Source organism: Mustela nigripes, chromosome 3 (genome assembly GCF_022355385.1).
Source record: "Mustela nigripes isolate SB6536 chromosome 3, MUSNIG.SB6536, whole genome shotgun sequence".
NCBI lineage: Eukaryota > Metazoa > Chordata > Mammalia > Carnivora > Mustelidae > Mustela > Mustela nigripes.
Genome location: NC_081559.1, coordinates 17598720 through 17622373, shown reverse-complemented (window position 1 = coordinate 17622373; position 23654 = coordinate 17598720). Strand labels below are relative to the sequence as shown.

The 23654-nt window shown below is 40.4% G+C and overlaps 1 protein-coding gene across 2 annotated transcripts in view; it reads right to left on the bottom strand.

Annotated features, from left to right (window-relative positions):
- The window catches only part of ADAM23 (ADAM metallopeptidase domain 23), a 171587-nt gene that overhangs the window by 69850 nt on the left and 78083 nt on the right, over positions 1 to 23654 (bottom strand). For both annotated transcript variants that reach the window (XM_059393306.1, XM_059393307.1), the window contains exons 4-5: positions 11207 to 11270; positions 665 to 747 (exon numbers count right to left, since the gene is read on the bottom strand). In XM_059393306.1, the coding sequence (XP_059249289.1) occupies positions 665 to 747; positions 11207 to 11270 (147 nt within the window). The remainder of the gene's footprint in view (positions 1 to 664; positions 748 to 11206; positions 11271 to 23654) is intronic.

Here is a 23654-nt window from a genome sequence, read left to right as displayed (position 1 = left end):
ATCCAGTACCACCTATAAGAAAATGGTTTCTTTGCTCGTTACCATCATCTCAAACCATCTTATTCTGCAAAGGCAAACAAGCATATTTGTGGCTTCCACCTCTGAATTTCCATTAAGCGGTATGACTCTGTGTTGCAAATAATTTTGAGAGATATAGGAAGATAAGATTTTCAAGATCCTTTTGCATCACATGGCCACAACCAGGTCTTTACATTGAGGGTTACCATTTGGGTCTCAAAGGTGCTTAGAGAGGTTTTTCTAGAGCCTGCCTTGATGCCAATATATAAGCTCCTTTCTTTGGCCCTCCCAACCCCCCATGGCCCATACCACCTGTCTGTGACATTCTCGGGTGTACATCTTTGGGAAATCTCCCTAGACGAGATTTGGTCACCCCCATAAGTCCCTGACACTCCCCTTCACAGTTCCTACCAAAAGGGTAATTCAATATTAATCTCAGCAATCATGTGTTTAATCCCTGAGTCTCTTGCAGACTGTAAATGTTAAGACAGCAGAGACTATGCCCTCCTTGTTCATGACTCCATATCTAGTCCCTAAGGTGCGACTGGCACAGCAGAGTCCCCACAACAAACGTCTGGGGAAGAAAAGATGGGAACAGCGCATGGCCGAAAGCAAGTCCACGCTCCCACGGGAGACTCGCACGTACTGAAGTCCATTGCAGGTCGACAGAGCAGCCCTCGAGTCCTTGACTCCTCTGATGCTGCCGTGGTAGTAACAGTGCTCTCCGCCCTACAACACAGAAGAAGGTTTTGCTGATGAACAATGCTCTCTGTGTCCTCATTCACTATTACCGACGCTCCTAGAAGCCAAAAAGAATTGCAAAGATGGTCCTACAAACTCCTCCTGGTTGGCAGGACGTCTCAAAGGGCACGAGGCCATTTTTCAACTTTTCAACAATGACACTGTGTTATTAAATTTAATAAAGGAGAAAAGGCTATTAACAAGAGTAAGCCACCAATGTAACTGGTACCACCTACATACCTTTCTTAAACATGTAAGGGAGTAGACACTTACCAGATATTGCTATGGAATAGGGTCTTCTATCAAACTGAGGAGAAACCCCAGAAGCATTGTTAATAACTGTGTTTGATGGGGGTCCCTGGGTGGCTCAGGCGGCTAAACATCTGCTTTTGGCTCAGGTCATGATCCTGGGGTCCTGGGATCGAGTCCTGGTTTGGGCTCCCTGCTCAGCGGGGAGCCTGCTTCTCCCTCTCTCCCCACCAGCTCATGCTCTGTCTCATTATCGCTCTCTTTCTCACACACACACACACACACACACACACACACACACACACACATTAATAAAATGTTAAAATTTTTTAAAATGTTAAAAAATTTTAAAATTTTTTAAGAAATAATTGTTTAATAGAAAACTACCTAAAATCTTATGGTTTGCTTCCCTACCTTTTAAAATTCCTTTTAAAAATTTCTTAGAAGTATTACATGAACTTAATTTTCAAAGTCAAGTAGTAACTCTAAGTCCTATTTTAAAAACACAAGGGTGCCTGTGTGGCTCAGTCCGCTAAGTGTCCTACTTTTATTTTCTACTCAGGTCATGATCTCAGGGTCGTGAGATCCCCGCAATGGGCTCCCAAACACCTGGGATTCTGTTTGAGGACTGTCTCCCTCTTCCTCTGACCCTCCCCTTGCTCACGCACCCGTGAACACCCTTGCTCGCTCTCTCCCTCCCTGCCTCTCTCAAATAAATGAAACTTTTTTTTTTTAAAGATTTTATTTATTTGACAGAGGGAAATCACAAGTAGGCAGAGAGGCAGGCAGAGAGAGAGGAAGGGAAGCAGGCCCCGTGCTGAGCAGAGAGCCCGATGTGGGACTCGATCCCAGGACCCTGGAATCATGACCTGAGCCGAAGGCAGCGGCTTAACCCACTGAGCCACCCAGGCGTCCCAAATGAATCTTTAAACACACGCACACAGCACTTACTTTCTCCCTTTCTCCTCACATCCATGACAATCATTTTTAACTCTTTTAACTGTTTCTTTTGCTGTTCACCTATGTATTTCTGAATGGAATATCAATACTGCTACATCCTGGTTAAACATATCAGGTAATTTATCACATCTATTTTATTCCAGGAGACAGTCCTCTTGTCCCCCTTCAGCCTCCCACGGGGCCTGACACAGAGCCACCAGCCAGGAGTTCTGTTTAGGGCCATCCTGGGAGCTCTTCTGCTCCCTTCCATACATAATCCTACACCCCACATCTTTTCCCTTCATGATCTCATGATCTCTCCCCTTTTTTGAAGGTACACATCTTGCAGTACTTTCTTGGAAAAGTCACCATGGAATATAATTTGGTGAACACTTGTATATATAAAAATTTCTTTTTCTATCGTCACACTAGATCAACCATTTGGTGGATCGGAAATTCTAGATTAGAAATTATTTTCTCTCAGCATTTCAACACCGTTGTGCACAGCTTCTAATGTTGCTGCTGAGAAATGGCAGCTATTCTGATGCTAGTTATTGCCTATAAAATATAATTTTTCTCTTTTAGGAAAACTTTTTATTCATCTCCATTTTCATGAAATTTTAAGACATGCGTTAATGTGCGTCTTGGCTTATTCACTGGGCTGGCCACTCAGACAAAGCTTTTGATTAAGAAAATGTACACAGTTCATTGCTAGGAAACTTATTTCTCTGAAAATCCCCTCCTTTCCATTTTTGTCTATAAACAGAGCTCTTCTACTACAAAAGGGATGGCTGCCGGGCTATATGGGGTATGAAATGCATCAGGGATGTAAAAGCCCTCCATGTAGACTTTCAACCAACCTCTCCGTTTTCATGTGCCTTCAATTCCTGAATCTTCAATTGGCTTGCTTCTTGGGTTTCCCCTAACGGCACTTAGCAGAACAGGAAAAGCTCAAACTTGACAGTGACTCCTCATCCCTTTGCTTTCTCTCTCCTAAAATTGTATGAATACCTCTCCTCTGTAGTCTTTTCTTCTGTCTTTGTCCTTGTGGGTTTATATCCTTTTTCTATTCTTTGGTATTTGACTAGGTTATTGGGAAGGAATAGAGATAAATATAATCATCGAATCTACACTATTTAACCAGAAGCTTCTTATTTGTTTTTTGAAATAGAATATACTGATCACTTTTCATTGATGGTTTACAGTCATTTTGATTGCTGTTCATTATAGTGTATTAAAATAGCCTCAGAGGTTATTTACAGTGCTAAGGACATCCACCCATATATCAAAGAACACTCCCCAACCAATTCAGTTTTTTCCCTCTTAGAAAGTATAATAGTACACATTTTCAGTGGTGGCCGTCTAAATTTGGTATTATAACTTTGTTAGTATTTTGTGAAAGTTTGCTTTTGTATGGGGCTTGATTCTCAAAAGGCAATCCTTTACAAAAATATTGACTTGTATGCAACATGAGAAGTTTTATTTGCATATTAACTCTGGAACTTATAAGGACAAATGGTATCACACATCTCAGCGATTTGCAAATCCAGGTCAATATTCCGCAATTAAATTCCAGACTCTTCACATGATTCTAAAAACAGCCATAGGTAACTGTAAATTCCATCAAACTGGTTATTTAGCACTTTGTATCACACCAAGAAGTTCTTTTAAGTCAGGTGATTATTATTAGTGCATAGCAAACAAGGTCATATTTACTTTACCTTTCTAAAAAAAAAAAAAAAAAAAGTTATATTTTCCTAAAAATATTTTTTCCCAGAAAATACTTCCAAGTCGTTTCTTAGATTTTATTTTAATTCACATTAGAAATTGAAGATTGATGGCCTCTCAGTATAAATGTCATCATTAGTTGTTTTAATTAAGGTAGGATATTATCTAAAGAAACCATTTCAATTTTCTGCATATTTGAAGGTAAGCCACTGTATTTTCTGAACCTTAAATAAGACTTGAGGTAACATGCAATCCCTAATCTATTATCATAACAAAGCTTGACTATCTGGATTATGTGGTTATAATTAAGCACTCTGAGAAATTCAGCAGGCTCTAATTTAGTGTTAGTATCTTGTAGTATTAGGGGATTTTCTGAGTTTCTTATTACTAAATTTATAACAAGTTTTTAAGAAAGCATGACCAGAAAAATACTATTTGGAATTCTCCAGATGTATGCTGCATTTTATAAATATTACTTGCAAAATAAACTCTCAAAGTATTTCGTATTCAAAAAATCCTAGTCGAAAAGGGTTATGGAGGGGAGGGTGGTGGGGGGCTGGGTGAGCCTGGTGCTGGGTATCAAGGAGGGCACGTATTGCATGGAGCACTGGGTATGGTTTATAAACAATGAATCTTGGGACATGAAAAAAAAATTAAGATGTTAAAAAAAAAGGAATGGGAAAAAAAACAACCTAAGCTATGGATATGCTAAATAAAAGTCCAGCAAGTAATACATTTAAAAAAAAAAAAAAAAGGAGGAGAAAGAAAGAAAAGAGGCATTCCCCCTTGGGTAACAGGGATAATGCGAGAGGACCAGTGCAGAACGGCCACTCCCAGACTCCCAGATGGCGCTGTGAGCACTGACGGTGGAGAGTCCGCTCTGGGGGTGCCTTCCACCTAAGGATCTAACCATCTGCAACACTCAGTCACTGTCTCATAGTAACTACTACCTCCATGTACAGAGAAGGAAACAGTGACAAAGTGCGAAAAGGCTCTGATAAGGACAGCAAAAAGCCAAACTGAATGATACATTTTCAGTCTCCCCAGTTAGTTTCTTTCCCCAACAGGGAAGGCCACAGACAGTTCAGGAGCCCTGGCCAGCCACTTCGCAATCAAGGAGTGCATCACAGATCTGTGACCAGGCAAGTGGCAGGCAGAAGAACAAAAGGGGCTCTTCCAGCACATGACACGAGTCGATGTGTGTCCACACAGGCATCAGTGTTTTTGGATTCATAACTGTCAGTGAGTTACTTAAAATGCAACAGAATGGAGCATCCAATAAGTGGAAGTTTTTGGTTAGTTAAAGGAACTTAAAAATCCTAGTAATCTACCTCATAATCTTACCACTTCCTCACATCCGAACTCTCCACAAGCCAGATGATGTTCAAATAATGGTAACCCTGTTCCATGAGGTTGCGGAGCTCAGAATCCTACTGAAAACCACTAGGCCACCCCTGCAAATGACGGAACCCTGACTGAATGTGCATCTTTGCAAACACTTCCTGATCAGAAGCGGCTTGGGAATACCCCTGTCTGCGTCCAGTGCCAATGACCTAAAGAGGAAAACAGATTTGGTTCCCTGGTATCATTGATCGATTGACAGAATCAGTTTGATTCTTTCTACTCAATTTCAATACAACCTGTTGGAAAACAGAAACTACTGTTTCAATTTGATTTATTTTAAAACTGCCCCACCTTTGTGTCTGTTTAATTATCTCATCTGCTCTTCAGTGAAGTTCAACCAGCCAGTCCTTATTGTATTCATCATTTAAGAACCCCCATAAACTCCTGGGGCACTGAGTAGCACAGATGGTTAAGCATCCAACTCTTGGTTTCCGCTCAGGTCACGATCTCAGAGTCATGATCTCAGAGTTGTGAGATCGAGCTCTGCAGTGGGCTCCATGTTCAGCATGGCATCTTCTTAAGACTCTCTCTCCCTCTACCCCTTCCCCACTCTAGCTCTCTCTCTCTCTCAAATACATAGATAAATCATTAAAAAAAAAAAAAAGTCTCATAAACTCCTGAACATCTGGATAAACATTTGAAAAGAAAATACACAGGCCTTAGCTCATAAATGTGTACATATATTTTGATATTACAGCTTCTGAATGTAATAATAAAATAGAACACTATATTCAAATGATTATTCTACATGCATATCTTTAAATTCAAACTTTTCAATCATCTGGTTCTATTAATCTATTTACTACATCAGTAGGCTGATAGCAAAAGAGAAAAAGATCTCTTTAACCAGACACATATACCTGAATTTGAATACGGCAGCATAAGGAAATGAAAAAAATATATCAGACAATCAGGGAATTTGAGACCCCCAATACCAGTTTAATTATTTACCTTCATTAGACTTAATAGGAAAAAAATGTTCAAGTGTTAGAACAGTTTAGCTGTACCAATACTATATAAATTTTTAATAGTTCATACAAAATTATCCTATTCAAAATTAAAATAGCTTTGTGAGGAACCAGTGTTGTCTGCTCTCTTGATTTTTTTTTTTTTTTAATTTCCCAGCCAGGAGTCATACCCACAGAGGCCCATTTCCTCCAATAGCAACCCTGCCAAAAACACTTCATGGAAGGAATGAGCTTCAACTGAGCCATGGTGATGATTCGATTTAAAAAAAAAAAAAAAAAAAAAAAAAAAAAAAAAAAAAAACTTGGAGAGGAATGTATTTAAAAAAAAAAAAAAAAAAAAAAAAAAAAGTACAGAAACTTCTAGGAGAGTGATGTGATTACAGTGATAAAGCAAAGAATAAAGGTAGGTTATTTTTTTCTGCTTGGTTCACTGATGTACACCCAGTACCTCGAACAGGGACTAGATCACAGTAAGCTCAATCAGTTATCTGTTTAATGAATACGAATGACTTATTCATGAGCCTGAGTAACAAAACCAATCTGAAAGGAGCAAAGGATTCATGTTTGTTGAGAAGATGGGTAAATAAACCCACCTGTGGGTTTATTTTTCCTTTAGGATATAAGTGACAAGCCATAAAATTCACCCTTGTCAAAAGTGCAATGCAGTGGTTTTTAGTCCACTCACAGAGGTGTGCTACCATCACCACTAATTCCGGAATACTTTCATCACCTCAAAAGGAAATTCTGCACCCATGAGCAGTCATTTCCCACTCCTCCTCACCTCCAGCCCTGGAAACCATACCCTGCTTTTGGTCTTCATGGATTTGTCTATTCTGGACATTTTCAACAAATGGAATCATACAATATATGGTTCTTTGTGACTGGCTTCTCTGACTTAGCATAATGTTTACAAGGTTTATCCATGTTGTATCATGTACTTCCTTACTTGTTATGACTGAATAATATTCCCTTGTGTGGATATATCACATCTTATTTATACATCAATTGATGGCCATTTGGATTGTTTCCACTTTTTTGAATAATTACGAATAATGCTGCTATGAACATCTATGTACAAGTTTTTGCTTAAACATATGTTGGATACCTGCCCAGGAGTAGAACACCTGGGTCATAAGGTAACTGTGTGCTTAACTTTTTGAGGAACTGCCAAAGCGTTTTCGAAGCAGCTCCGCCATTTTACATTTCCTACCAGAAGTCTGTGAGGGTTCTAGTTCTCCACATCCTCACTAGCACTTACTGTTGTCCGTTGTTCAGATTAACAGGCATCCTGGAGCATGTGAGGAGGTGGCCACACAACTTTAAAACCAAATGAGAGAGTGACCCAGGACTGAAACAGATTAAAGCTTCACCTTCATTTCTGCTAGTACTATACCAAAGGAGACGATCCGCTGAGAATCCTGCAGGCCCGCTAATGCCGCACCCTGCGTTGGCTACATTGACCCACCCGAGGACAGACAACATGGAACGAGAACCACCCCCAACAACACACACACACCAGGCTGCCCCCGTGCAACTTAGATTACAGAAGAGTACAGAGAACGAGCTCTTCCTGTAGGAGGTGGATCTCATAAGAGAAGAGTATAATAACAACATCACAAACATACCCAACTCCTTCCCATCAGGTAAGTGGCTCTTCCTTCCCGAGAGAAAGTGAGCAAGGGGACAGGAAGAAGCCAAAGTGAGAAAACAGAGCTGAGAACGGGCATGTTCCCTGCCCAATAATGATAAAGAGGAATAAAGTAGAGGGAAGTAGGGATGGGAGCATAGCATCTATCCGTTCAGTTTCCCCCGATGGCCAGCTGAGACTTCTTTTCATAAGCAGAACTGAAACCAAAGTACTAGGAAGCAGTCCAAGTTATTGGTTCATCTCAAAGGAACTTAATAGAAATGATTTAAGTTGAAAAGGATTTTTACACTGTCCTATTGATACCTAGGTCATTTATACAAGAACTAAAATACCAAAAATTAACTCATTTTTAATAGGTTCATCAACAAAGTCAATCAACAAGTCACCAAAGTTGTTTCATTGCATGTTGTGTGCAGAGCACCATGTTGGAACGCTAACAAAAGCAACTGCTCTGCAGAATGCAGAACAAAAGTCCTTCCACACTCATTCACTGATACCTGGCCCCTGTCCTATATTGATTACTTAATTCATTGACCTCTCCAGTTCCTATCTTTGCTTCACAAGGAAAGAAGTCCTTCTAACCCACTTTCAGCCAATAAAAATAAAAGCCTAAGACACTGGCCTCTCTTGGGAAGACGTGGGAACCAGATAGGGGCTTGGTGGTGGGAAAGAGGGAAAACTCTGACAAGCTTCTTCAAAGTGTGGACTCATCATTCTGAAACTAACTCTCGGGATACTTTAAATATCTGCACTTAACGTTAAAGCCAAATAGGCCCGGAATAATTCTTTTCCTCTCTAATGAATAACACAGCGTGTGTGCACGTACTTTTGTCTAAGCAGTGTGAAATCTCTGGAGGATAGGCTGCACACTGGGTTGAACAGGTTTAATTAGCCTAAGCATCCTTACACGTTAATTTCCTTCACTGGTACTCTGTACAAAGATTTTGCTAACGTGGAAGGCAATCTGAAGTTCAAAAAAAAGGTTTTACAAAATATGTGTGTAATGGTAGGAAGAGTGTGGATCTAAACAAACCTTCAGAAAGAAAAACTACCAATATGTCCCAAACCCTTTAAAGTACCAATTCTTTGACTCAGAAAAATCCCATTCTCAGAATTAATCCTTAAGCAATTATTAAAGATGTGTTCAAAATGCATCAGGAGGGGCACCCAGGCAGCTCAGGCGGTTGGGTGTCCCACTTTTGGTTTCGGCTCAGGCCACGATCTCGGGGTCATGAAATCGAATCCCACATCAACTCTGTGAAGTCTGCTTCGGATTCTCTCTCCTTCTCCTTCTTTTTTTTTTTTTTTTTTAAGATTTATTTATTTTGACAGAGAGAAATCACAAGTAGACAGAGAGGCAGCCAGAGAGAGAGAGAGAGAAGCAAGCTCCCTGCTGAGCAGAGAGCCCGATGCGGGACTCGATCCCAGGACCCTGAGATCATGACCCGAGCCGAAGGCAGCGGCTTAATCCACTGAGCCACCCAGGCGCCCCTCTCCTTCTCCTTCTGCCCCTCCCCAACCTCCCCCGCCCCCTTGCTCTCAAATTAATTAATTGATTAATTAATTAAATCTTTTTAAAAAAATGTATTAGGAAGGCCTTTCCTTACAAATTATTTGTATAGTAATAGACTGGAAGCAATCTAATGTCTATTACTATGGGATTTTAAAATAAATTATAGCAAATGAATAGGAAAGGCTATTATGCATTTTTAGAAATAAAAGCTTAGCAGATTATTTAAGACATTTTAAAATGCTCATAATGTTACTAGGTTAAAAAATTTCTGCTTCAACATAATGTGCACCATGTCATCTTGGTTTTGAGGGGCGTATATGCAAATACAGACGCATATAAAACAGACTGCTACCATGAATTCATTATATATGAAGCAGTAAGTTTGGGTCTATGACCTATTTGGAGAAAATGAGGAATAAATAAGGGAAAAACAATGAACACAAGAACAAACTACAATAAACACTTCCTTTGCCACAGCTGAAATACCTTTTGTTTTAAATTCTAGTTGTAACTGATAGGAGTTTTGATGGGCCTTATTTATAAGGCTTCCTTCTGGGACCTCAAATGACCTCTGGAGGCCAATTAGCTATTCTGCTTCTAAAAAAAAAAAAAAAAAACCTGACTGAATTTGTTAGTGAGAAGTTTGACTCAGGTTACTGAGGCCCGCAAAGGTGACTCCTTTGCTGAGTCTGTCAAATTCTCATGGCATCGTCTCTCCTCGAGACTCATGATTCAGCCTCTGCAGTGCTCAGGGCACTGGCGCGGCGGACTGAAGCTTTGGTTTGTGCAAATGCCAGAAAGCACCGTTCCCAGGCCTGATTTCGCATTTCTGCTCATTTTCCACAGCATTCACTGTTAGGCAGCTTCAACAACCCCCAAGACCTAGCCTGAGGCAAGAACCGATAGAAGAGTAAGGACAATATCTGAAGTTCTTAACCTGTGGCATACAGTTCCAAGGTTTAAAACACGCACCGAATTACAAATGTGCCCACTGTTAACTGGACAGTTATAAATCCTGAGAAATCCCATAACCCCCTGGGCAGTATTTACCATGAAGGCCACCCATAAATATTTGGCAAGAAGCTATCCCCCTGAAAAATCCTAGTTCTCTGTGCCACACAGCCCAGCAAACCCACACATGAAAGGCCCACTTCTGTGCCCATACTCATTAGCAACATAGGAAAAACAACGTTTCCCGTTATATTGTGTGTCCCTGTTTGCTCTCCTGTGCCCGTGGACCCTGCTTAGGCTCAGTGGCACTCTGTGGACGTCCTACAAATCAGACTCTCTGAATGTAGCCATCCTAAGGATTTTCATTCTGACAGGCAGAGTTCACTGTCTTCCTTACATGCAAATAATCTTATTTGCATCTAAACCCACTGGTTCCTAACTGACACTCAGTTAAGAGGATAGTTAATCTCCATGGAAGGAAATCAAGTACCCAATTAGCTTTCTATGACAATGCATGGTGGGCTTAAGCAAGTTTATTGGCCCTCTCTCTCTGCCTCAATGTCTTCCTTCCTTTGCATAACACAAATCATAATATCCATCTCCCAGAACTCTGGTGAAGATTAAGAACAATGTTCCTGAATCTCCCTTCCCTCACCTGTCCCCTGTCCTTCTTGGACACCAAAGTCTCTCAGACTAAATAGCCATTCTAGTCTCATCATTCAGACTCTATGACCATGAGCTGGTGATCTCCTACTTGAAGGTATTGCTATGGAGTTATAAAGCTCTTTATACCTTTCATTTACAGAAGATACTGTATGTATAACCAAAACAATAAACATTTCTTCATTGGCCTGAATATCAGACTCTCTAACGTGATCCTGAACATTTATAAGTTTTAATAAGTTTCTCTAAATTTAAAATAGGACCATAGTACAAGAGAACAGTTAATATTATTGAGAGAGACATCCAAACAAAGCAGTGTGCAATGAAGAATTCTACGAGCAAGTATGTTTATGCTACAGGATTTCCAGATGTTCTTAACTGTACCTTGGAGTGCTGTGGCTTCCCATTTTCGTAGTGGATCTCCACATAATCAGAAGACAGCAAACCACTACAGGGGAAAGAAAATAGAGTGATTTTAGCATCCGAGACACTTAGAGGTTTTAAAAATAATCAGCTCAGTAGATGTTGCCCGGGGCGTGTAGACCACAGAGCAGCCTTCCACGGCAAGCACAAATGGGTTCTCATCAAGAGGCCTACACGTTCTCCAATAACAAATCATGCCTGTTAAACAAATTATGACTCTCTGAGAAACAGACAAAAATATAGATACTATAAGGGTGGACTCTGTTTATACACATTATGTATCATTTGACTGATAGGTTAATTAATATGGAACCAACGGAAAAGGCAGGCAGGAAAGGAGGAGACAGACCCTACAAAAATCCCACAATTATGCTCTAAGTAACTGGGATCTCAAAAACATTATCACTGAGGAAAAAAAAACAGCATAAAGGCCAGACAGTAAATATTTCAGGCTTTTTGGGCTACACGGACCCTGCCACGACTTCTCAACTCTAGACACAGACACAGGTGATACAAGCAAACGAGTGAAACTGTGTTCCTGTTCCAGTTAAGACTTCATTTATGGACACTGAAATTTGAATTTCACCTAATCTTCATGTGTCATGACATTTTTTCTTCTTCGATTTTTTCAACCATTTAAAAATGTAAAACACACTCTTAGCTTGAGGACTATGCAAAACCAGGTACGCTCGGTTTGGCCTGGGGGCCACAGTTTGCCAACCCCTGGAATAAAATAATAGTCAACAATAAAGACTTTGAAATCAGACAAAGTCGGAATGAAAGCCTAGCCCAGCCCCTCCTTAGTGCTGTGATCATAGGCCAGTTACCAAACTCGGATTTTACTTGAGTCAAACAAAGGCGACACAGAGCATGAATCTCATGGGACATTGGAGGCGACATGAAAGCACAGGCCAGGCATAGCCCAGAACTCGGCACTAAGTCCGTCCTCAGCAATGAGAATGAGGCGCCACTGCTTTTATTTTAATTCAGTTTCTCCAAACACATTTCTCCCTATACAATGTGGAGAATGCAAACTATGAGCCTTGGAAAGAGCAGGCAACTACTGGGGCATCTGAGTTGCTGTTGGGCTCTGCCACTAGAAATAGTGATGACAAACGGTAAGTTTCATGTGTTGAACATTTACTAGGTCGCAGGCACTGTGCAGGGACTAGAATGAGGTTAACTCATTTCATCCTAATGGTAAGAGGAGGACAAAAGTAGGTTCTACTGTGTATGAGCCAGATGTGTGCCCAAAATTTAGGCCTCCACGTCCTCTTCTGCAAAAGGAAGGGCTGGAGAAGATGACTCCTTGGGTCCCTTCCTGCTCTGACATTCTAGTTTCTCCACGTCTGCCTAAGTGTAGGTTTTCTTGTTAGGAAATCTTGACACTACTGCTTTAACAGAAGTATGGAAGAACTCATCATTTTGAGAGCTGCATCTGATGCAGGTCTAACATGCTCCAGTGAGGAAGGCTGGAGGCGGCTTGGGGCCAGTCAGCAGAGGCAGAGACACATGCGCACCTCCGGCCTGGTCTCCTGCCCCAGCTGAAGGTCAAGCTTTACAACACACAAGTAAGGCAGATGCTGGTACCTTGGACAACTTATTCTATGGAAATTACTCATCAAATATATGTCTACTGATGTTTCTACATCTGAAACTAAATTGAGGTGCATCTACTCATTTTAAAAATCTAAGTAATACTCCAAGTAACGACAATTCTTAACTCTATATACTTGAAAATACCTGACAGGGTACAGAAACGTCTCTTTTCTCCTAGTTAATTAAGGCAGCAACTAGCACTGTGAATAGACATAAACAGGGCTGTTGATGGTAATATTTCTCTGAGAAACACTTCCACAACACCAAGGCAGAGAGAGGTTTCACTAACTACCTTCTAATTACCTCTCTCTACAGGTAATTCATTATTTTCAAAATTCTCAACCACACAATCACTGGAGTACGTCTAAGAATTGAAAACAAATTTATTTGCTTGTGATGACAAGGGCATATAATAGCTTTCTAATCATTAATTGCCAAATCTGATAAAGGTCACTTTAATTATCCTACTTACGCCTTTTAAAGGGCTTCCCTTCACCAACCGCCAACCATGGACATGACTGTTTCTAACATATGCTGCATTTGAAGATGTCTTAAAGAAGAAAAACAGCGACTTTTCCAGTCATGTGTGACAGACACTGAGCTGGACATAACACTGCATGCTCCTTCACCTGACCATTCCACCCTCCACCTCCGATAAAAAACCACCACCTCGGGCGCCTGGGTGGCTCAGTGGGTTGGAGCCTCTGCCTTCAGCTCAGGTAGTGATCCCAGGGTCCTGGGATCAAGCCCCGCATTGGGCTCTCTGCTTGGCAGGGAGCCTGCTCCCCACGTCGCCCCCCGCCCCCCGCCTGCCTGTCTGCTTACTTGTGATCTCTGTCTGTCAAATAAATAAAATCTTAAAAAAAAACAAAACAAAACACCACCTTCCCCATTTGCTCCAGCCTTTCCTCCAGTCTGACCATGGCACACCCTCCCTTAACACTGTTGCTGTCACTCACCACAACATCCCAAAACCTGGCATAATCCCTAGTGCAAAGCAAGCACTTAATAAACACCCACCAAGTGTGCAAACATCTACTAACATCTACTGTGTGCTGGGATGAAGGACACAACTTTCTGAAACTGAAACTAAGCCAAATCATCACACATGTATGAGATTGGTCATCTCACTCTAAAGCACCCTAAAGTATTATTTGTAATCTCCCTGAAAGTGAATTAATAACAAAATGTAACCTAATTAACTATAGTAGTCTTAAAGAATTATGAAATGAGATCTTTCAGTGACAGACAAGTAACAGTGGAAAGAAGAGTTATGCAAGTAGTGTGTCTCTGGCCCCACCCAGAGGGGAAGGAGTCAGTAATCTCCATCTCTGGATGCCTAAGGATGGGTTGTCCGGCAGTCTCTGCTTGCAGATGCTCTTCAAGGCCTTCCCCCACCTCTGTTTCTACTGGTTGCCCCAGAAGAACTTCTTGTTGCAAATGCTGATCTATCTGGCAATTGTGGTCCCAAGCATAAATGATCAAGTTGCTTTTTTGATCAGCCAACCGGGTGCCTGACCACCTCTAGAAACTGACAAAAAGTTTTGGAACACCCTAAATTCTGAAATAAACATCCTTTTTCCAATCATTTAAGTACCAAAAAGCTATTATAGGGCTACTACAATGCTTCTCGTCCTAGTTATCTGGTGAAAGGGGTGATTCTTGGAAGTAAAGGAATAACTGTAGGATGGAAATTCAAAGCAAGGTGGAAGAGAGAGGAAGACTTGGAGTCAGGAAATTCTCTTGAACCCCCCTACCCGCTGCTGCACTTGATGGTGAATCCGTACCTCTGAGGTACAGTAAAAAGAACATGAATTCTAGAGTCAGACTAAATGTGATTTTACTCAAATATGAAGAACGGTAAACACCTTGAAGATCCTGAACTCTAAGAGCAAGAGAATGTAAGACTATTAAAACATGGCAAGGACACCGAGAATCAAACCAAGGAAGGGAGCTGTGCTAAAAACGATGCTATGCAGCTACCATATCCTACTTCACTTTCCCCTTCTTAGCACGTTAAGACTACATTTCAAAGCTTCAAAGCTTCTCCAGCAGTGAGGTTAAGGCCAAGAGATTGAATTATGGCTCATAAGATATGGTGGGAAGTGATGTCTACCCTTCTAGTGTGGACATTATACTCCATGCATGATTATCCAAGCTCTCTCTTCCATGGCAACTCTGGAAGCCCCGTGCCCCAGATGGCATGGCTACAAGATGGGTGCAGCCTAGGTTCCTACATCATGATCTGGAGAAGAGCTTCTCAGGAAAACCACTCAACTTGTATTGGACCATAAGGTGGGTAAGAGATAAAATTCTATAGTGTTAAATCTCAGATTTCATCTTCATTACAGAGACATGGTTTCAACTACCCTAACTCCAAGCTTTATCACAGAGAAGAATTTAGAAATTTAATATTCAAAGAATTCCAGAATCATCAGCAGATATACAAAAAAAGCCACCACAAGATCTAAGCATTGGAAATTCAAACAAAGAGAGAAATATGCTTTGGGGAGATTTTTTCCTATATAAATAAATATATTTATATTTATATATATGTATATACATAAATAATTTGTTGGAGTCCTCAAGTTTGAAATTTATGTGTCTCATGAAAATAAGCCCACAAATAGCCAAGTGGTCAAAACTCCCAAAGGTTTGTATCTTCCACTTAGACTCATTATGGAGAAGCCAAGCATCCTAGTAACTAGGAAAAGTTACTTAATAGGAATCCCTTATGACTAAAAATCTTATTAACCAAAAAGGGTGGATGACTCCTAAGTTGTTTTTTTTTGGGGGGGGGGGGGGGGGTTTGGTTTTTTGTTTTGTTTTTGAAAATAATTTGAATCTCTTCCTTTAAAAAAAGGATGGTGGGGCGCCTGGGTGGCTTGGTGGGTTAAAGCCTCTGCCTTCGGCTCAGGTCATGATCCCAGGGTCCTGGGATCGAGCCCTGCATCGGGCTGTCCGCTCTGCGGGGAGCCTGCTTCCTCCTCTCTCTCTCTGCCTACTTCTGATCTCTGTCTGTCAAATAAATAAATAAAATCTTTAAAAAAAAAAAAAAAAAAGAATGGTATGCTTTCTTTTGGGTAACCCTGTCATGAAAGGCTGAATAGGCTAAATCAACCAAACTGTTTGGTTATGAGGGAAATGCTAGGAAAGACAAAGGCCGGACCACAAGGACACTATCTGGTCTACAGGAGTTCAAAGGCATTTACTTCCTTATAAAAAAAAGTCAAACTATCAGTCTCCAGAAGTGCACATCTGAAATCCATGTTCCCTGAAACTGAAAGACACTGAAATCTGTTGAATCCTCACAGTTCATACCCCTGACTAAAAAATTGTGTGGGTTACTAGGAGAAGAATGAGCTCTTCTAAAAGGACCTAGAGGCCAACAGGGCATCAGTAGATCTAAGGAAAAGTTGAGAACAATAGTAGCAAGCACCAAGGCTTACCAACTGAGTGGTCATATAATTTGTCATCCAAATCTGGCCATTTTGGCTCATTAATAATTATGCCAGGACAACAGATGTAAAACCAAGAAGTTCTGGGACATATGGTTACCCTATCTCAAAGTCAAATTTTAGGTATGTACATCAAGTTCTATATGGAAAGTCAGGCTAGTCTATGAAATGAACATTATCCTAAAGCTGAGATGCTACTAAGCAAGCAGTCTGTGAGTATGTCTCCTTCTCCAGTTGCTTTTGGCCTCTGTGATTATGTTTAGATGGCCAACATTTTAGGGCAACCTTGGGTAGTGCCGTTGGGTTCCGTCTCTGAGTGCGTAATATCAGGAGAGAGCCAGTAATTGGAGATAGGTGAAGTCAGGAAGCTACAAATCCACATTCACCACAGCACCCTGGGCTTGTCAGATCTCGACCAGCCATGCTTCTTGTCACCTGAAGTCTTCATTCTTAAGAGTGCGATAGCACAAATATTTTAATTCAGTCCTTAATAGGCAAACCCAGAAGTTACTTCCATGTGTGTTCAAGACTGGGATTGGCACAGAAGCCAACATTTATATGAACAAAGAGTAAAAAACTGTGTGTAGAAAAACAAGACAGCCACTAATGTCTAGTTCTGTAATGTATGTTCACCCATCTGATTATCATCTGTTTGGCAAGGCTTAGCTTCTCGGTGTTGCGCGCTGATCATGCCCAGGGACACCCTGACAGATCTACCTGAGAAGTCTCCTGTTGCCCTCTCCACCCGGTCTCATTCATTCATTTAATAACCAACGCTGGTCACTATGGAGATGAGCACCTGATTCATGGGGCTTCAAGCACAATAGCATTGTACAATGAAGTACCCTGCCTGTTCCCTCTTTACACTAGAAGCTTCTCTTTTCTCCTTGTATATACATACATGTTTTTAATTCATCAAATAATTACTATAACTTGTAATGAAGAGAGACACAGAATTTAAACTCAGTACATTCATACAAGCGTTAAGTTTGTAACCTTGTAATTATCCTCTGTCCTTATGTTGCTTTCCTTTTTTGAAAACAATAGGCTTAAAAGTCAAATGGTTTTTAAATAGCCACTTTTCTCAGGGTTTAGGAAAAAATTAATCATCCCACCTAAAATAATTTTTATACCGAAAGTGTTTCAGCTAGAAAATGTATAATCCTTTGAATGTAAACAATACAATAAGACTTTTAAGCTGTGCTGAAAGATTAGACGCATGAAGAGGTTGGAATTTAAAAGAGTAGAAATGATATGTTAAGTGGGTAAAAGTAATTACAGATTGAATAGAAGCTTTGTGTTAAGTCAAACAAAGACAGCCTGCCAGGCGAGGGCTGGGAATGTGGGCATATTTCATAGGAGGGGAGCTGCAGGTGGAGAAAAGTCCGAGCAGAAGCAGGATGTAGGGGTGTAAACCTCTTTGAGGGTCACAACAGGAGTTTAATGAGTTTCTAAATCACATAAGAGGTTGTGGCCAAAATTTTAATGTGGAGGCGCTCTTGCATCTCTTAGGTGATGGGCCCGTGCACCATAATACTTACCTAATATAACAGGGAACAGCATGGGCAGGACTGCAAGTTAGCAGACACGGAAGCAGACAAAGGAGAAGCCAGGAGAGAAAGGAGGAATGAACTTGAGATGTAAACGCTGATGACCACCGACCAAGCTCACTTGATCGACCAATGAGAGTAGCCAATTAAGAGTTCCCTTCTAAGGAGATGGCATCGACAGATATCTTTAATTAGATAAAAATTAATTTTTCCTCCTTGGCTTTGAAGCCAGACCATATGAAGGGGCTAACACGTTCTGAGGTGTGGCTGCCAATATTTCTGCAAGTATAGACCACTGATTCTGAGATTCCTCCATAATAGAGTCCCAAGTATTCTCACATACATGGTTTTACCCCCATATATCATTAAAAAAAAAAAAAAATTTTTTAAACACCGGGAAAACTGAATCCAAATAAAAACGGCACACCTTTTCATACCTCTTGAACACAATTACACGTAACTGAAATGCTTTGATGCGTAATTTAAGCTAATGATGAATACTACAGTGTGCTGAATATTGCTAATGCAAGTTCTCTTCCAACATGCCCCACACTTCTTTTTACAGCTATTAAACATGGCATCACACACAGTGAAATCGTGCAGAATGGGTATGGACCTGTGATCCACCTTGCCTTCCTGTAACCTTGTCCAGGACAGAAAGCGTCCAACTCCTGCCATGTCGTAAGATAAGAACTCCCCGCTTCTTCCATTTTTCAGTTTATCAGAAAAACTGCATATCTGTTTACACAGTGTTCCATTCTTTCCAAGTATGCATGAAATGGTCAAAAGAATAAAAAAGAAACTAACAGAAAATCTACCAGAAATAATGGGCATTAAATAAGGTAGCTGGTCACAAGATTAGAATGCAAAAATAAAATATCCAGTTTTATGTGCACCAGCAAAAATCAACTAGAAGTAGTCTAGGGGAGAAGATTCTACCAATAACGATGAAAAGAGAAATGAATTTCATATATGTGTTATGCCTGTAGATATATAGACATACATGTATATATGCATAGATGTACATATACTCAATAACTTTAATGTTAATTCTATGCAAGATCCAGTAAATTTTTGTAACTTGACAAAATTATTCCAAAGTTCATCTTAAAGAACAAATGCTTATGACTACCCAAAATTTTTCTTAAAAAGGGAGTTACAATAGGATATTATTATTTTATTTATATTACAAATATAATAACCAAGATACAGAGCACTGACCTGATGATACAGATGGCCCGAATGGGAGAAAAGGAATTCACGTTTATATAAAAATAATGGCATTTTAAGTTGGTTTAAAAAAAAAATAATAAAGAATTAATATGCACAGGACAAGTGACTTAACATTTTTGGGAATGTTAAATCCCTAATCATATCTCACACCAAAGTAAAAATATATACATTAAAGATTTATATTTTTTAAAAGAAAGTTACAAAAATACAGTTGAATGTTAGGAACGAAAGGCCTTTTTAAGCATGATATTAAGACCAGAAATTATAAAGAACAACAGATAGGACTATAAAAAAATTTTTAAACTTCCATGAGTTAAAAAATACCACAAAATTTCAAGAAAAACTTAAGAAAAAACATATGTAAAACATGAAAAACAAAGGATTGCCATCCTTTACATAAGAAGCCAAAATTAAAACCACGTAAAAACAGATAAACAACTCAATAGAAAATGGGCAAGGATGTGGGCAGGCAATTAACAAAACAGAATGTGCAAAATGCAGTTCACAGAAAAAGAAAACAAGAAATACTAATGGTTCTCAATTATATACAATTGCACTAGTAATAAAAGACCTGTAAATTAAAACGACCATAAGAGACCAATTTTTCCCATCAGTTCAGAAAGTAAAAATGAATAATAACAGCCAGAGCTGGCAAGAGTTAGAAAAACGAGCACTCTACGCATTACTGTTGGGAATGTGTTATTAGTGTATCTTGCTGGGGACAATTTGGCAACAGCTATCAAAGTCCTAAAAACACACTCACCATTTAAATCCATAAGTTTTCATAATCTCCTAAGTGCTACTTAGTTAAAGGTTTCCTGAGGAAATAACTAAATAAGAGCGCACACACACAGAAACAGACACACACACACACACACACACACACACGCACGCACGCACGCACCCACGCATGCGCAGGGATTCCCTGAAGATGATGTAGGTATGAGCTGGTTTTTTAATATGTGGTTTTAGAGACAATTAGAAAGATGTTTACAACATTGTTCAGAGAAAAAAAGCAAATAAATGAGTATTATTATGTTTGGTAACTTTTTAAAAATATGTTTCATTTACAGAAAGCAAAAAGTCTGCAAAGATAGACACTCAAATAGAACAGTGAGCTATTTTCTGGGGAACTTTGAACGGTTTTTATTTTCTTTCTTTGGCTCACCCATGAATTCCTGGGTTTTTAACCTTGAATATATATTACCTTTTAATATAAGAAGCCACAATACAAGCTATATTTTTTTTTTAAAGAAGAGGAACACAGTGCCTTTAGGAAGAATTTAATGAAGGGCTCATTTTAGGCTCGGGACAGGAAAGGAATCACAGCAACTGGCAAGGCCACCAGCCACCGTGTGGGGAATATCAGCCGGGCTGTCTGCCTCTGTCCCCCAACTCAGTGCTCCCACTGTTCTGTGAACAACTGGGGGTTATTCATGCTAGACCAACTGTGTGAGGACACAAGGGGGGAAAAAAAAAAAACCCCAGTCCTTACCCTGGAGGTGTTTATCATCTCATACCTAAAATAAGACAAAGCCACAGGTCGCCTGGGATGAATAACAAAGCATCAAGTGGCCCCCACTCCCACCCCCAAGGAGGAAATTCATTTCAACACTGATGATCAGGAACTTTTCAATAAGAAAGCAAGGCCAAGGCCCCTTCGTTACCCACAGGGAAACAGAGGCGGTAAAGAGCAGGTCTTACAGACAGAGGGACATGTCAGACATGCAGACATGTCAGACATGACATGTCAGGCCATGCAGACAGGGAGGCATATTCTGCTGAAAGTCCAGCTGGGCTAGGGCATCCATCATGGAAGAGGTTTGGGCCCAGGAAGGACACCGGGTTCAGCAAGGAGCTGTGACCTGGGGAAGAAGGGCGCGCTAGAATCGAGAACGCACCACTTCGGAGGCCAAACTCGGTTTTCTGTCCAAACGGAAAGCATGCGGTACATTCTGTGTCCTCAGAAGCTGCAAAGACTGTAGGGCCTGGGAAGGGCTGAATACAGATAAGGTTCTTTTACTGGGTCAATTAGAGCCATCTGCAAAGTAATTAATGTTAGCAGCAGGAGAGAACAGCAAAAGCCCAGCAGAAACGCTAAGAAAAGGCCTTCCACAGATGAAAACCTGTAGCCTTCACTTTCCTTCACTCATTCAATTAACGGCTGAAGACGGAGGGAGAAACAAATAAAACAGGCGGGGGACAACTAAAGGTTTCACGAAGACTATGTGATCTGTACCTAAATGTTTCCATTTCTTTAAATGGTTTTACAGTAAATTGTAGCTATCTGTCCTATCCAAATGCTAGTGCGAACTCGCAATTTTATGTTCTTTTAATCGTTCAAGAAATAACACCGAGGATATTAGGAGATGGAGAGGAGAAGGGAGTTGGGGGAAATTGGTGGGGGAGACAAACCATGAGAGACTGTGGACTCTGAGAGACAATCTGAGGGTTTTGGAGGGGTGGGGGGTGGGGGGTTGGGTGAGCCTGGTGGTAGGTATTAAGGAGGGCGCGTATTGCATGGAGCACTGGGTGTGGTGCCTAAACAATGAATTCTGGAACACTGAAAAACATTTAAAAAATAAAAATTAAAAGAATTACAAATAAAGAAATAGTTCAAGGACATAAGATTTTTGTAGAAGAGCCACAGTTATTTTTCCTACGCTTTCTTCCTCTTCCTGCTCTGTCTAGGAGGAGTCTAACCCTTTGTCTCGCTGGTGCTGCTCTATCCTGAGGCTGGATGGTGTCTGCTGGCCAGACCGAGCCCCAAGCCGCAGAGCAGGTCCCACGGGAAAGGCTGACAACAGGGCTGCAGGGCCCTCCCTATAAAGGAAAGGTATTTGAAACTGTCATCTTAGATTTCTCTGTACTAAGCTGGAAACAACATTCTATGCAATAGTGGATCCTTCATACATAATATAAAGGGGATGTTTAGAGATCATAACCATAGCCTTTCCTAAATAGTACATGCTTTAAAGAAACTATCACAACGTAGCACCTAGAAACATACTTCTGCAGTAATATCAAACCAAGATGGCAGAAAAGAACACAGAACAGGGGCACCTGAGTGGCTCAGTGGGTTAAGCATCTGCCTTCAACTCGGGTCGTGATCCCAGAACCAAGCCCCACATTGGGCTCTCTGCTCAGTGCTTCCTCCCTCTCTCTCTGCCTGCTTCTGCCTACTTGTGATCTCTCTCTCTGTCAAATACATAAATAAAATCTTTAAAAAAAAAAAAAAAAGAACACAGAATGGCAACAAGAGGAGGAAAACAAGAACTTTTTAAGGGTTTCTTCAGGTACAAAATGACTAGTATACAAAATAGCACCCATTTTTAAAATTACCTCTTAAAAAAACAATCTTCAAATTCATCCCATACTTCATGGCATTGAAAACTGACCCTCTGGACCTTTGATTGTTTAAAAAAAAAAAAAATCATGAGTTCCTAAGGTCCAACTAATGGCTCTGGCCAGAGAATTTTTCATACCTCCAAACTATATGCCATTTTGACATAATAGCGAGATCATGGGCCTCTGAGGAGTATAGAATTTACCAGAAAAACTATTTGTAGCTTCTGTGGAAATGGGATTCCACCCAACTGGTGTAGACTTTCAGATTCAGTGTAAGTCACTGTAGTGCTAACTTGGCCTTTTTCACTTTGCTCAGGGTTCTACCCTGAGTTATGAAAGAATGCCTGAACTAAACAAGCACCCAGATGTATGTATTGTAGACTGAATTAACGTCAATGAATGAACGAGTGAGTAAACGGGAATCCAGAGATCCAGTTCCTAGCCTGACTCTGACACTGACTGTCTCTGAGACCTTGGAGAAGTTCCTAATATTGTGGAACAATATTGGGTGAGTTTTCTTACAAAAAAACAAGAATGTTGGGTTATAGGATCCCAAAGGACTCTTCTGAATTTAAAGTAGTGATGTGAGTATGACTACCATCATCTTCTACCCTAAAAACATACCTGTGCTAAGCTGGGACTTGGGGGTCATTAACGCACATGTCTCATCTATGCGGTACACACTTTGTGAAATAATCAGCTGCCACGTACTGGAATGACTTCGGCCAACATTTTCAAGAATGGTGCTAGAAGAAAAGTTCCACCCATATTCCATATGTACTGTAAAAAACCTCTTTACAGTTTTCTTGTTAATTCTACATGTTCCTATGGACCTCAGCCAAAAAAGAACAAACACCTCAATTTCCAAGATGTAAACTTCTCTACAGATTAGATTAGTTTCTATGGGAAAGTTGTTTTTTTATTCATTACTAATCTAAGAGCTAATATTTAAGAAGCTGAAGCTATTATAAGTAGAAGAATGAAACTCGACCATTCTTTACACCATACACAAAGATAAACTCAAAATGAATAAAAGACCTCAACGTGAGACAGGAATCCATCAGAATCCTAGAGGAGAACATAGGCAGTAATCTCTTCGATATCAGCCACAGCAACTTCTTTCAAGACATGTCTCCAAAGGCAAAGGAAACAAAAGCGAAAATAAACTTTTGGGACTTCATCAAAATCAAAAGCTTCTGCACAGCAAAGGAAACAGTCAAG